We start from the raw sequence: 15,663 nt of genomic DNA on the forward strand, positions 1-15,663 counted from the left end.
TTAAAAAAAAATCCTCATGAATTCTTCCTTGGTCCTTTCAATCAAGCACTTATTTTTTAGTGAAGCCATGATGTTTGTTTAGGTTTTGTTTTTGGTTTATTGATTTTTAGCTTTTGCTTAGTTTGCCATTGCTTTTGTGAAACTGAATGGAATTAGCATGACTGAGTGGTAGATCTATCATTTTCAGTCCATAGCCCTCCAGAGAGCTGGTTCTCAGTTTTGCCCCTGTCAGCCCTTAGATTCAAAATCCACTCCCCTGCGCCCCTCCACCCGCATACACACACTTGAGAGGAGCTAATGGGGAGAAAAGTGAAGGCATCATCCAGGAGCTATTTCCTTGCAGTTTGGGAAGCTGGAAAAATATGCTGTCGAAGCAAAATGGAAAACTTGTGTTATTTTAACTCTTCTGTCACCAAGTTCTTGCTAGTGCCTGGTTTTACTGTTCCTTTAACAGGTGGAGGATTTTTAAGACTCTAGAGACAACAAGGTAAGTGACCATGTATTTCCAGTTTAACTGAAACAAAATAGACTAGAATGAATAGACTCTCTCTGCAGTTGCCTGTCCATTTAATTTCAACATAAAAAAGGATTAGATTTTTGGCTTGGACAGATTCTATGACTCATTATTGTTGCTGTTATTATTTAGTTTATAACTGCAAAAACCACTCAGACATGTGTGTTGTGTTTGAAAGCCAACTAATTTCAGAAGTGGATGAAGGTTAGGGCCAGCATCCCAATCATTTGGGTCATTACTTCCTTTTCCTTTTTGTTTGCTGAAACCAATCAGTACAGGAGAGTATTTTGTTCAGAAGATCCTAAAACCAACTGCGTTCTTGAGATTGCTCTAGGCATGCCTGCCTATCGATAGGCCGGATGGTAGTTTAGGAACCCATGAGCTCAGTGTTTCATTGAAGGAAAATCAATTATTTGAAAATATCAGGGCTTTTCAAGTATGTACATATGGAGTTTTGCAAGGTAGAATCAGACTGTCAGCCAGGGGGATTTTATGACACTAACTCTGTAGCAGAGCAAATTAAAACAAGTACAAGAAAATTCTTCACTGTGGGGTAAGGGAGGGGCAATCAGAATGTACTAGAATAGTGTCCTTGCCCGCAAGACTTGTAGCCACCAGTTGTACCATTGTATTGCTACCAGTGCCATAGAGGCTGGTGAGAATCAAAAACTGTTTTTGTAAATATGTGCTGTAGTTGTTAGGTTTATTCCTTGCTAAACTATGATGCTCACCAGTGCCATATATGGCCTATTTTATATATATAGCCTACTAGACTTATTGGCTCCAGAAATATTTACCAGTGTCTCTGCTCTTTCTTCCTACACACCTACACTCCATCTTTTGCTCCTTCTCCAACTAGGAAATGATAGAAAATGCTGTGGCTTGGGATTCCTTCCCTAGACCCAACTGTCACTGAAATAAAACAGATGGCCATTTCTTAGATGTCCATTGTAGCTTTAATAGCATGGTTTCGGTATTCCCATTAGGAACTCAGTAGATTCATTTGACAGTTGAGAATACTAAATTGAGTCATTAGTTCCATAATCAGATTAAAATTCATTGAGATAATTGGTATAGGCAAATATAAACATCTAATCATACTATCTTTATGTGGAAGGAGACGTGTCTTCGTGGCAAAGGGTGACTGTTTTCAAGCCCTGTTCATTCTACGAGCCATGGTTTCCTAATGTAAAATCTAACGGAATAGATGGCCATTAAGATAATGGTCAATAATAGGGACTTGTATCCTAATAATTGCCTTTATGATGAGAAATGCTGAGGATTTTATTGTTTGCTTTTATATTTGCTACATGATAGAATCAGCTCTCTATGTCAGTTTGATATATAAAAACATATGTCTTGACGTACTTTTTTTATTATGGTGCTGATGAATTTGGTCAGAAGTTGTTCTGAAAACAATTTATACCCTGTCTTAGATTGTGGAGAAAGAAAATAGGAGTATAGAAGGCAAGATGGAAAAGAAATGGCTTTGATAATATCATTGGGACTATTTTTTATTATGTAGACTGAGTGATATATAAAAACCAGCAAGGATAGTATATACTTCAGCCATCGAGAAAATGATAAGGCCAAAATTTCAATTTTTATAATCTCCATTAAATATGTAGTTTTATACATTTGCAAGATTGTGTTGGTCTCTGCCTCATAATTAACAGCTTGCTCAGATTCTTGTGATTATTTAGTTCTCGGGAATAACCTAGTTTAAAAAGGGAGCAATCAGCGAAAGCTTTGAATTATTACTACGCACACGCACAATTAACAGCAATATTAATTGTTTCAGACCAGAACCTCATTTGGTTTTCTATAGACAGCAAAATCATTAGTTGTCAGAGAGTTAGACACGTGATTTGTGCACACACACACATTCTCTCTTTTTCTCGCTCTTTCTCTTTTTGCCATTGGTCATGATCAAATTATTTGGCTGAATTTTTCAATAAATCATTTTGTGTTGGAGTTTCTAAGCATCTGCTTAAATTAGCAACTGATGCCTCCGAAAACCAAAATATTTTTATAACATGTTAAGTGTAGGTCTCTGTACACTTAAGAAATAAAAGAATGCTGATATATCAACCAGTTCTGCTACATTTACAATTCATTTCATTCTTTCCTATCTTTCAAGTAACTGGCTTTCGGTCTGCATTTAAAAATCATAAACAGTCAAGCCTGGAGGAAAACTTGGATATTGTTCTGTCAAAACTTCCTGATTTTTCTAATGAGTCTATTGCCAATAATCTGAATATAATTTACAAGCACTAAATCAATGATACTTCTCTTTAAAACTACTGGGAGTGGTTTTATTTTATTTTTATTTTTTGCTTTTTGGGTCACACCCGGCAATGCACAGGGGTTACTCCTGGATCTGCACTCAGGAATTACCCTTAGCGGTGCTCAGGGGACCATATGGGATGCTGGGATTCGAACCTGGGTCGACTGTGTGCAAGGTAAACGCCCTACCCGCTGTGTTATCACTCCAGCCCCCGGGAGTGGTTTTAATAAAAAATATGTTTGAATTATAACTGGTGATTTTCGGGTAATAGAGAGCCTCAACATAATTTGCCCAAAAGATTTCTTTTTTTATTTTTTAAAAAATTTTATTTTAAAGTCAGGAGCAATAGGACAGTGGATAGGGCTCTTGCCTCACACACATCCAGGTTCAATCCCAGCACCCCTTATTGTCCCCGAAGCACCAGCAGGAGTAATTTCTGAGTACAGAGACAGGAGTAAACCCTGAGCATCACTACGTGTGGCCCAGAGCCCCCACGCCACCCAAAAAAATTGTGAAAATAAAGTCTCAATTTTTATGCTGATTACAAGGTAAATAAGGTATATTCCTAAAATTAGTTTCACTTTTTAATTTTTTATCTTTTTTTAAAAAAATTAATTACTGAGTCACTGTGAGGGTACAGTTACAGATTTACACATTTTCGTGCTTGTTTTCCCCTCATGCAATGATACTTGGTGTTCCCTTCTCTATCTGGGATGACTTTCCCCCAGCGTGTGAGGCCAGCTTCCAAACTATGGAGCCAACCTCCTGGTATTATATACTACTATTCTTGGGTATTGGTCTACTATTCTGTAGTTTTATATTCCACAGATGAGTGCAGTCTTTCTATGTTTGTCTCTTTCTTTCTGGCTCATTTCACTTAGCATGATACTTTCCATGTTGATCCACTTATATGCAAAGTTCATGACTTCATCCTTTCTAACAGCTGCATAGTATTCCATTGTATAGATGTACCAAAGTTTCTTCAACCAGTCACCTGTTCTTGGGCACTCGGGTTTTTTCCAGATTCTGGCTATTGTAAACAGTGCTGCGATGAACATATAAGTGCAGATGTCGTTTTGACTATAGTTTTTTGTTTCTCCAGGATATATTCCTAGAAGTGGTATTGCTGGATCAAATAGAAGCTCAAGTTCTAATTTTTTGAGAATCATCCATATTGTTTTCCAAAGGGGCTGGACCAGTTGGCATTCCCACCAGCAGTGTAGAAGGGTCCCTTTCTCCCCACATCCTCTCCAACAGCGGTTGCTTTTTTTCCAAAAGATTTCTTTTAAGGTTTGCCCAAACATAGCCATATGTTTATTGATGGTATGTGTGTATGTGTGTGTATAAAGAGATGTCCCATCTAAAGGATTTGGCATTAGGAAACCGTCAACTAATAGCGGCTCACTTCCCCAGGGCAAGGAGATGACCTCGCTAACATCAAGGAAAAGGAAATGTTACTTCAGTGATGAAGACTGTGGGATTTTTGTTTGTTTTTTGGGTCACACCCGGCGATGCACAGGGGTTAATTCTGGCTCTGCACTCAGGAATTACTCCTGGCGGTGCTCAGGGGACCATATGGGATGCTGAGAATCGAACCCAGGTCAGTCTCATGCAAGGCAAACGCCCTACCCACTGTGCTATTGCTCCAGCCCCAGTGGGATATGTTTTTTTTTTTTTTATCTCAGCACCAATGCTGGTGCCATTTTCTAGTAGTATGACCTTTAGTAAGTCATATACCTTCAATGAGCTTTTGGTTTGTTTAATGTGTAAAATGTAGATGCTTGAACAGATAAATTCAGACCATGCATGTCAAATGCTTAGCTCTTTCTGGCACACAAGACACAGTGCGTTGGTAGTGGTTATTTTCACCATTATCTAGCGCACCAGCATCAGCATCATTTTGATACTAATATATAATTTAGTTTGAGATACATGTTCATATGCCTATATACATCTGCACAGGGACCCCAGTATCTCTTGGAGAAGACTATCCTCACAAAGATTGTATCTATGGGACCACCATGTTTCAAAGCATAGTACTTCTCAGTCGTCTCTAAACTCAATCTCTGAATTCTTTAAAGGTTCTGCCACTTTTGTACATCTTCTCTTGCTTCAAAGCATTAATGATTTTTAATTTATCTTGGTTCACCTCCTGTCTTCTTCCAAATACTGAATTTCCTTTTTTGGGTAGCTTTTACATAGGCATGCATGTACACACACCTTCCCCCCACACACACATACACACTCACACATACACACAAGCACAAATGCATATGCAAGTGCATATTTGCACACACACACAAAGCCTTCATTCTCCCTTGCCCCTTTAAATGGAACAATCACCAAGGTCCTGTCATTGATCTGCTTCTTTTCTCTTGCTATGTTCTCTCTCTGGGTAATTTCATCTCCTCACATAGCTTCACCTTTCACCTCTACACTAATGATTCCCAAATTAACCTCTCCAGTCCTTAACTCATTCCGGAGCTCCAGGCTAACTCTAATTTTCAATTGCCTGCTGAGCATCTCCAGGGCAGGATATCCTAGGAGGCTAAAGTGTAGTCTGGTTTTTGTCATCCTGACTCAGGAATGCAGATGGAGGATTCTAGATTCAAGAAGTATTAAGAATTTAAAACCAGGGAGAAATATTCAACATTTGTCTGCACAGAAGTAAAAGAAAGCTAAGTGAGGAAAGTAGTTCGAAATGATCTTTCCCAGGAAAGCTGGACAAGTGTGAATTTATCTTCTTGTGAACTGGAGATTTAAATTGTCATTTGAAATCTTTAAAGGTGTAGAGTTTAGTGTCTAGTTGCCACGATGATGGAATGTGTCAGGGAAAGTTAATTAAAAAAAGCTTTCTTGGGACACATTATTTGGGGGGGGGGCACTTTTATAGTGCTTTTATCTCGCTTGAGTGTTTTGTTATACAAACATACATTCCTAGAGGAAGTACAGTGTATTCAGCTTGAAAGTGGAGGGTGGGGAAATTTTTAGATACATACAACATGCATGTCGGGTCAGATATGCTCCAGATTCTGAATATGAGAAAATAATGCCATAAAAGGGGTAAAGATTGTTTTTTTCTTCATTATTTTGGCAGGTATATACTGAACAGTTTCTTAAAGTGTTATATAGAAATGTGCATGGAGAATATATACACTGTATTTAAGTGTTTAATGTATTGCTCTTTAGTTACATGGAAGTGCACTCAGAGTTTAATTTGGTGTAGAAATCTCTGCAACATGTGAAAAATTGTTTGATGATTACAACCTTGCTGACAATATTCATGACAAAAGAGAAGCATCTGGAAAGTAATACAGTGCTAGAGGAGAAAAAGAATGTGCATAAATTCTAATTAGAAATTGACTACTTTAAATTTTGTAAAATTGAATTACTTTGGGAGTTTACATTTCAAGTTAACTCACAATGTTTTAGGTCAGAATAAGAATGATTATGTCTAACTCCAAAGCTTCATTAGAGCAAAGGGATAAATGAATCTTGATTAATGTGTCTGGTATTGTCAAGAGAATTCTTTGTAAATGAGTGATTCTTACAGAAACTATAGACCTAGCTTATTTAGTTTTAGCATAGGGAATGCTAAAGAAGAAAGAAGGATGGCACCTTTAGAGAAAGGATTATATCATTCCCCACCTTCCCAATATTAAGTACTACCTTTCCCAGTTGAGATACCACCCTAAGGAATACTGAGATTCCCTCTTAGCCTACAAATTCTAATGGCTTAGGAAATTGGGTGACTTATTTTTTGCTTTCTTCAGTGTCTCCTTTTTATTTTTTTATTTTTTTTTCCTGCCACTCCTGAATGCTTACCTTTTTATTTTTATTTTTTTATTTTTTTTAAATTTATTTATTTTTAATTAGAGAATCACCGTGAGGGTACAGTTACAGATTTATACACTTTTGTGCTTATACTTCCCTCATACAAAGTTTGGGAACCCATCCCTTCACCAGTGCCCATTCTCCACCACCCGTAAACCCAGCATCCCTCCCACCCTCCCCAATCCCATCTCCCCCCCACCCCACCCTGCCACTGTGGCAAGGCATTCCATTCTGTTTTCTCTCTCTAATTAGCTGTTGTGGTTTGCAATAAAGGTGTTGAGTGGCCGCTGTGCTCAGTCTCTAGCCCTCATTCAGCCCGCAACTCCCTTCCCCCGCATGGCCTTCGACTACATTATAGTTGGTGATCGCTTCTCTGAGTTGCCCTTTCCCCAGAACGTGAGGCCAGCCTCGAAGCCATGGAGTCAACCTCCTGGTACTTATTTCTACAGTTCTTGGGTGATAGTCTCCCACTCTGTTATTCTATATACCATAGATGAGTGCAATCTTTCTATGTCTGTCTCTCTCTTTCTGACTCATTTCACTCAGCATGAAACTTTTCATGCCCATCCACTTAACTACAAAATTCTTGACCTCCTTTTTTCTAACAGCTGCATAGTATTCCATTGTATAGATGTACCAAAGTTTCCTCAGTGTCTCCTTTTTAACATGGCTTTTTGCAATTAGAAATCCAAGTGCTCTCAGCTCTAGTTGGGAATTTCAGTCTTCTTCCCAGTCTACTCATACATTTATTTCATTTGTTAACTTGAAAACCTACCTGAGGCCCCAGAGCTCCCTCTTTGGCTCTTCTGGTAAAACTACATCCTTCCATTATGCCACATTCCCTCTAGATCTTTCTGATACAAAAGTTCTTAATAATGATTCACCTGTTGACCAGTGTTCCTATTTTCTTTGCCTGAAATGAGTTGGAGAAATCAATGTACACTCTTTCTGATTATACAAATCATAAAACCTTTCTTGAATTTATAGTCTTCGATGTCCTTACAGGTTACATCAACCATACTCTAAGTTATTTTACTGTTCTCAAGCTTATTTATTAAGTGTGTATCTCCTGAGTTCTTACGGTGTCCCAGGTCCTGTGCTAGGCACTTGGGACAATAAGGAGACAAGGTCTCTGTTTCTGTGTTTCTTAAGTTGCATGTTGTATGTCTATGTGTGAGTGCATGTATAAGGGAAACTGAAAATAAGCAAGCATACAAGTAAACAAACAAGCAAATCTCGGAGAGTGATGAGTGCCTTGGAGAAAAGACAACAAAAGAGAGAAAGAATGATTAGTTGTATTTGGGGGAGATCAGGGTGAATGTTCCCTTTTGCTTTCATTGGTTTTATCTGACTTCATTTCTATTTTGTGGGGGCTCTTTGGTTTCATCTATTTCATACTTTACTGAATTTGGTATTAAGTCAAATATTACTGCTTCTGGCTATATTATCATTAGGGCCTCTTTATTTTAGCAAATCCACTCTATTTATTCAAATCAACTTTCTTTATTCAACTTCTTTTCTACTCTTTTCTTGGCCTTGTCAGCATTAGAATTCAGTAGATTCAACCTTTTCCCAGTCGTTGAATGTAAATGGACTGACTAAGGCCTTGGGGATATTTCACTTGATTACTTAAAGCATTTTTGTTAAGTCAAGACAAACTAAAGTTGAAAAGAAAACATGCACATTAAACATTAGTTATTGTCGCTTTTGGCTTTGCCAGTGTCTGTGGAGGGAAGAACCTGACATGGGAGGCTGAATACCTGAGTCCGGGTCCCCATAGTTACTGAGATATATGACCTTGTACATAGCATTTCTTCTTGTAGCATCATCTATAAAATCAGCATTCAAAGTAGATGAACCCTAGGATTCTTTCTAATTCTAATTCTAATTCAATTGTTGGCCAAGATTTCTTCCCAATGTTCTAATTTAAAAAATGAATATGTAGGAACATTTTCCATGGAATCAGAACTACTTACATTAAGCATATGCATTTCCAGCAAAAGCCAGCTTTACAATTCTTGTAAATGTTGCAAGAAGTTAAAACATTGCTTCTTGTGTTAGCCTCTGCCAGTTAGGTCATCAGTTCAACACCATAGATGCAGTTCTCTACTGGATATGAGGATATCTGAAAGGCCAGTGTATTTTCAGCTTACCCGGAGAAAATCTTCAGAAAGAAGGAAAAACCACTAAAATGCAGGAAGGCACTCTTAAGTCAGCATCAAAATGATATGGCGGGGCCGGAGAGATAGTACAAAGGATAAGATACTTGCCTTGCATGCCTCTGACCTCAGTTTGATCCCGACCACTGTATATAGTTCCTTGAGCACTGCCAGGAGTGAGAACAGAGCCTGAAATAAATCCGGAGCCTCTGCTAAGGTGACCAGAAAAATGAAAACAAAAAGCCTCTAGTGAATTAAGTGCCATTAAAAGCGTGTTCATTCTTAGAGGACTGATTGGGATTTTTCCTGCCATCCTTTTGTCTTCTTCAGCACCTAGCTGAAGTGCCATTTAGAAATAAGGACTGGGGCCTGGGATGTAGCTGGTGGTTGGTAGGGAGCTTGTCGTACTTGTTTCAGGTCCTGCGTTTGATTGCTAGCACTGAAAAAGTAAGAAAGAATTGGAGAGAAGCCAGGGAAGCAGGAAGGATGGATGCGCAGAAGGTGAGCACAAAGAAAGTGACCAACATATGAAGAACTGCTTCTATATGGCCAATCTTGCACTTCTCATTCACATACACTTCCTATTCACATACTTATTCACATACTCTAAACACAACTGTCAGATTAGGAAGTTGGTTGTCTTCTAAAATCCCAGAGAAAAGCTGGGCAGGTTTCTATGGTAAAGGCATTTGAAGAAAACAACCCAAGAGGAGGGACCAAGAAAAATCATATAGCGGGTAGGGCGTTTGCCTTGCACTTGGTCCACCTGGGTTTAACCCCCGGCATCCCATATGGTCTCCTGAGCCCTCCGGGAGTAGTTCCTTAGTGCAGAAGCAGTACTAACCTATGGAACCAGGCCACCCTGTTGGGTGTGGCCAAACAACAGAATAAAAATAAAAAGATTCCAAGAGGGTTTGGAACATGCCCTGCTCCCCCCACTCCAAATAATAGAATGCATCTCTGACAATAGCACTCTACCCTCTGATATAGAATATCTTGGTGTTGCTGAGAGAGCTTACAGGAGGAGAAGTGGAAAACCACATGGGGAGTTCGGTTTGTCTCTGATTGAAAAGGCTTAATGATTGGCAAGGGAAGAGAAAGAGACCACCAAGACTTGTCAAAGTGTACATAGCTACTGAGTGGCAGACATCAGAGCAGAGCCCAGGACAATTTCATCCTGTCAGGGACTTTAATTTATACTGACCTATGCTACCTGCTAGTTTAGGTTTGCACGTTTGCTCATTCTTAGCCCTTGTAGCTTATGATCCTCAAAGAATTCACTCAGAAAGATGGGCCAAATCCCTTAGAAAATGCATTTGGTTTTGGATAGTTTGGGGTCAACTGACAGTGTCCTATGGAAGTGAGAGATCTTCCAACTCTAGATTCCATTGAGATAACTGAAGAATGGGAAGGTTGGGGTGAAAGGCCGCAGAGCCACCCTGAAATGCCCACATCATCTCTTCAGTGCATGCTTTTAATGACAGCTGGAGCCCATTCTCCATCAAAAGATGGAAATACCTTTTCTTTGATTTGATTTCAGGTTCTCAGTAATCTGCATTTTTCCCCTTGCTGCATTTGTTGCCTCTGCCTTATCTTTCTATTTCACTATTCTAGATGGGTTTTTCTCTGCAATATTTTTCCACTGGTTTGGTTGCACTGTCTTTTGCAGGGCATTCCTAGTACAACTATATATCACAGGAGAGCTTATGTGCACATAAAATGGAGAGCACTATTTCACAAGTTAGAAATTACTAGATTATTTCTGTTTGCCTTCCAAGAGTTGAAATATTTCCTACTTGGCAAATGGCCCTTCTTCGAAATTCTAAAATTGTACGTGGGGGGTGGGGGGGAGAAATGACTGTTGCTATGGCACCACAGGACTTTGTGCCCCTTGACTTTCATTGGCTTACTGTCCAATTTGCTCCATTGATTTTTCCAGACATTTTAGCATCGTCTTGTCAGCCAGACAGTAGAATTATGGTGTGTGTGTGTGTGTGTGTGTGGCGGGGGGGGCGGGGGGTGTCATCAAGGTCTTATGTAGCTTGAAAACTTCTCAGTTTTCCTAATTTGGGCTGTGGTTATGCCAGAAAGCATGTGAAAATGACATTTGTCAGTGCATCGGTCTTTATTCTCCTCGTTTCTGCAATTTCTGACTTGATTTCTGCTTGCCAGCTTACCTCCTCTACAGTGGGAGTTCTTGTTCATTTGTCAGGCGTTCTAGAAGAAAGCTGTTTATGTATAGTCATGGACGGTCAGCATCCTCTTACACTGGCATAAATGAGCTGTTGCATGGCCTCAATGGATTGTCCCTTTTCTGTTTTTTTTTTTTGTTTGGGAGCCACACCCATCTGACAATGCTCCGGATTACTCCTGGCTCTGCACTCAGGAATTACTCCTGGTGGTGCTGCAGGGACCATATGGGAACCTGGGTCAGTCATGTGCAAGGCTAAATGCCCTGTCTGCTGTACTATCCCTCTGCAGATTGTTTCTGAATGAAAATGTAAAATGCACATGAGACTTTAATCCACACAGTGTCTTTATTCCCTTTTATTTTTTCATAGGAGTGATTTGATAATATTATAGATGATGCATCAAGTGTTCCTTGATCCCAGAGCAGTCTGCTTGTATGAAAGGGAATAAGAGCTATAGGAAAGAAATGAACACTCTGAGATACTCCTGCCGGAGCTATTTCCTGGCTCATGGACACATTTTAGATAATCATCTCCCTTTTGAATTTACACAGGAGAAAGTGATCACTGCATTATTCTTTTCGTTTCGTTTTGGTTTGGTTTGGAGCTACACCTGGTTGTGCTCAGGGAATACTCCAAGCGTGTTCTTCTTGGATCACTCCTGGCAGGTTCAGGAGCTCATATGGGATGGTAGGGATCGAACCTGGGTCAGATGTGTGCAAAGCTAGCACCCTACCCACTATCCTATCTCTCTGGTTTCCATTGTGCTATTCTTTTGCTCAAATCACTTTTCTTCTTTATTTTTTCTTTTTTGTGTCACACCTGGAGATGCACAGGGGTTATTCCTGGCTCTGCACTCAGGGATTACTCCTCGCGATACTCAGGAACTATATGGGATGTTGGGAATCGAACCCAGGTCATCTGCATGCAAGGCAAATACCCTACCCGCTGTGCTATCACTCCAGTCCCTCAAATCACCTTTCTTGACAAATTAATGAACATAATGAATTCTGGTTATGTCAGTAATACAGAGGGAGTCTCTGAAATTCATAAGGGGTGAAATACATGGAGAAAACCTCGAAAACCTAATGAAAAATTCTGGGACCATTTCTAAGCAGATAAAATAGGTTGGGAGGGTAAGAGTGTTTTGATGATATCTCTGAAAACCACACAATGTCAAACCACTGAAGTGGCATGTGATTTAATATTCAGTGATCACAGAATATCATGCTAAGCCATCCACAGGATAGTTCTGGAAGCCTCATTTGTTTCTTCCTGAATGAGCACCTTCAGTGTCTCTTTTACAGTGCTACTAAAATATTTCTAAATAAAATAATACTTTTGAGAATGATTTTTAATTCACACGCCATGAGCCATGGTTGAATGTAAGAACCCCATTGAATTTCTAATCTGATGTCAAGTAGAAGCAGGATAACTAGGATGATCCTTTTCCTCAGCCTGCTGTCCTATGCCAATCTTGAGCATAAACTCTCAGATTTTTTTCTTCGTAGGAAAGAGGCATTTTACATCTTTAAAATAATATTTTTTTGGTTTGTGGTCCACAGCCAACAGTGCTCAAGGCTTTCTCCTGATGGTGCTCAGGGAACCATATGTGGTGCAAAGGATCAAACGCAGGCCAGTTGTGAGCAGGGCAAGAGTACTCTCTCCACTTGATTATCTCTTCAACCCTTAAAAAGGATATTCTTGCTCACTTCTTTTCATTAACTCCAAAGGCGGATCAGTTGGTGCTGAGTCATATTGAGCCTGAAGAAAACAGGTGACAGACAGCCTTCAGTGGATTTGAGGAAAACAACTGGGCACCTCTAACTTGGTGATTATCTGGCATTTTGATTGAAGACACTGATCAATTAATTACCTCCATTGTTGCAGGAATATTTATTGAACACTTATTGTGACCCTGCACTGTTAAAAGTGCCAGGGGTCTGACAGTTGAATAAGACAGCAAAATTCATGTAGTTAGGAAGTTTTCATTCTAGTGGATATTAGAGAACAGTTAACAAGCCATTAAAGCATGTGCAGATCATGAACAATGTGAAAGAAAGAAACAATGTATAGATAAAGGAAGGTAGAGTATTTTTAAAAATTTGTATTAGTGAATCACCGTGGGGTACAGTTACAAACTTATGGACTTTCATGTTTGTATTTAGTTTACATCCCTCCACCAGTGCCCATTCTCCTCCACCAATGATCCCAGTATCCCTCCCACCACCACCACCCCAACACCCACCACCCCATCCTGCCTCTGCAGCATGGCATTCCCTTTTGTTCTCTCTCCTGTTGGATGTTGTAGTTTACAATAGAGGTACTGAGTGGCCATTATGTTCAGTCTATTGTCTACTTTTGGTATGCAGCTTTCAACCCGAGTGGGTCCTCCCAACATTCTCTAGTAGGTGTTCCTTTCTCTGTCTCTGCTGCCTTTTCCCCCAGCATATGAGGCCAGTTTCCAAGCTGTGGGCCAGACCTCCTGGTTCTTATCTCTGCTACTCTTGGGTGTTAGTGTCCCATTCTGCTACTTTATAATCCACATATGAGTGTGATCTTTCTATGTCTGTCGCTTTCTTTCTGACTCATTTTACTCAACATGACACTTTCCATGTTGATCCACTTCACTGTCACTGTCATACCGTTGCTCATTGTTTTGTTCAAGAGGGCACCAGTAACGTTTCTCATTGTGAGACTTATTGTTACTGTTTCTGGCATATCCAATATGCCACGGGTAGCTTGCCAAGCTCTGCCGTGTGGGCGCAATACTCTTGGTAGCTTGCAGGGCTCTCCGAGAGGGGTGGAGGAATCTGCGTGAAAGGTGATCGATCGCCCTACCACTGTGCTATCGTCCAGCCAGGTTGATCCACTTACATGCAAATTTCATGACTTCATCTTTTCTAACAGCTGCATAGTATTCTATTGTGTAGATGTACCAAAGTTTCTTTAACTAGTCATCTGTTTTGGGGCACTCCGGTTTATTTCCAGATTTTGGCTATTGTAAACAGTGCTGCAATGAACATACAAATGTAGATGTCACTTCTACTATACCTTTTTGCCTCTCTAGGATATATTCCCAGGAGTGGTATTGCTGGGTTAAATGGGAGCTGAATTTCTAATTTTTTGAGAATCGTCCATATTGTTTTCCAAAAGGGCTGAACCAGTTGGCATTCCTACCAGCAGTGAAGGAGAGTCCCTTTCTCCCCACAACCACGCCAACACCGGTTGCTTTTGTTTTTTTGGATGTGGGCAAGGAAGGTAGAGTTTTTGAATGAACACATTGCAGGCAAATATTTTTCTTTGTTGTGTGAATATGATTTTCAGAAATGTCAAAAATTTTATATTGAGAGCTGGGAAAATAGTTCAAGTACCTAGCATTTAATCCCTGCCACCACTGGGTTTGGCTATGGTGATCCAAGCACTACAGCCCCCCCAAATAACTACTAGTCTAATAAACAGCACTGCCAGATGTGGCCCCTATTTTTTAAAAAATGATACGAACAGAAAGTAAGGTAATAGCCAATGTTGGCAGGACTATAGTGAGAAGAGAAGCATCATCCACTGTTGATGGGAATGTCGCTTGTTTCGGCCTCTGTGGAAAGCATTATGGAAAGCTCTTCAAAAAATATCAATAGAATTTTCATATATAGGAATGGAACTCTCAGTGATAACACTTCTTGGCATCTATCCACAAGACACAGAAATATTAAGGATATATACACACTTATGTTCATCACAGTACTTAGTAAAATAGCCAAGATATGAAAGCAACCCAAATGTCTAACTACAGATGAATGTATCAAGAGGTTGTAGCAGATACACAATGGAATACTATACAGCTCTAAGAATAAAATCATTCAATTTTTCACTATATGGATAAAACTAGAGGATTTCATGCTGAGTGAAGTCAGTTCGAAAGAAAGAGATAGATACAGAATGATCTCTCTTATATGTAGGACTTAAAGATACACAGCAAGCAGCGACAAAGGCCCAAATGTAACATAAGGGGAGAAATGATCCACACAACTAAGTTGGTGGGGCAGCAGGTGCAAGGGAGGGTTGCTGGGGTCCTTGGGAAGGGAGGTGGGTACACTGGTTATAGAAATGGTATTGGGATTATGTGATAGGAAACTATCATTAACAGTATTGCAAATCACAGAATCCAAATCAATTAAAAAATGATGTGGAGGCACGTCTTATATAAACATAGTCAATGATCAAAACTATAATGTTTTGGCCTCAATTGCAGATTATGTGGAATTAATGTGATTTTTGCATGACAGTAAAAGTACATACTAAGTTAACTATATTTATATGCAATTTTGTATTTTTCCTTTTTGATTTTGTTTGTCTGGGGGCCACACCTGGCTATGCTTAAGGGAACATATGTGGTTTCAGGGACTGAACCCAGATCAGCTGCATGCAAGGCAAGCACCTTATCCACCATACTATATCTTTATCCTCTAGCACTGTCATCTTCTTTTTTTAGTTTATTTTTAATTAGAGAGTCATCGTGAGGGTACAGTTACAGATCCATACATCTTTGTGCTCATGCTTCCCCCATACAAAGTTCGATAACCCATCCCTTCACCAGTGCCCATTCTCCACCACCCGTAAACCCAACATCCCTCCCCCCCTCCCCAGTCCCGTCTCCCCCCACCCCACCCTGCCACTATG

At 39.8% G+C, this 15,663-nt stretch overlaps 1 protein-coding gene across 3 annotated transcripts in view; it reads left to right on the forward strand.

The window, feature by feature from the left end:
• HS6ST2 (heparan sulfate 6-O-sulfotransferase 2) overlaps positions 1 to 15,663 on the forward strand; it is a 368,682-nt gene that overhangs the window by 253,365 nt on the left and 99,654 nt on the right. Inside the window, exon 3 of one of the 3 annotated variants that reach the window (XM_004606375.2) lies at positions 455 to 487. The exons of the other annotated variants lie outside the window; for them this stretch is intronic. Coding sequence (XP_004606432.1) covers positions 455 to 487 — 33 coding nt within the window. The remainder of the gene's footprint in view (positions 1 to 454; positions 488 to 15,663) is intronic. 3 annotated transcript variants of the gene reach the window in all.

Source organism: Sorex araneus, chromosome X (assembly GCF_027595985.1).
Source record: "Sorex araneus isolate mSorAra2 chromosome X, mSorAra2.pri, whole genome shotgun sequence".
NCBI lineage: Eukaryota > Metazoa > Chordata > Mammalia > Eulipotyphla > Soricidae > Sorex > Sorex araneus.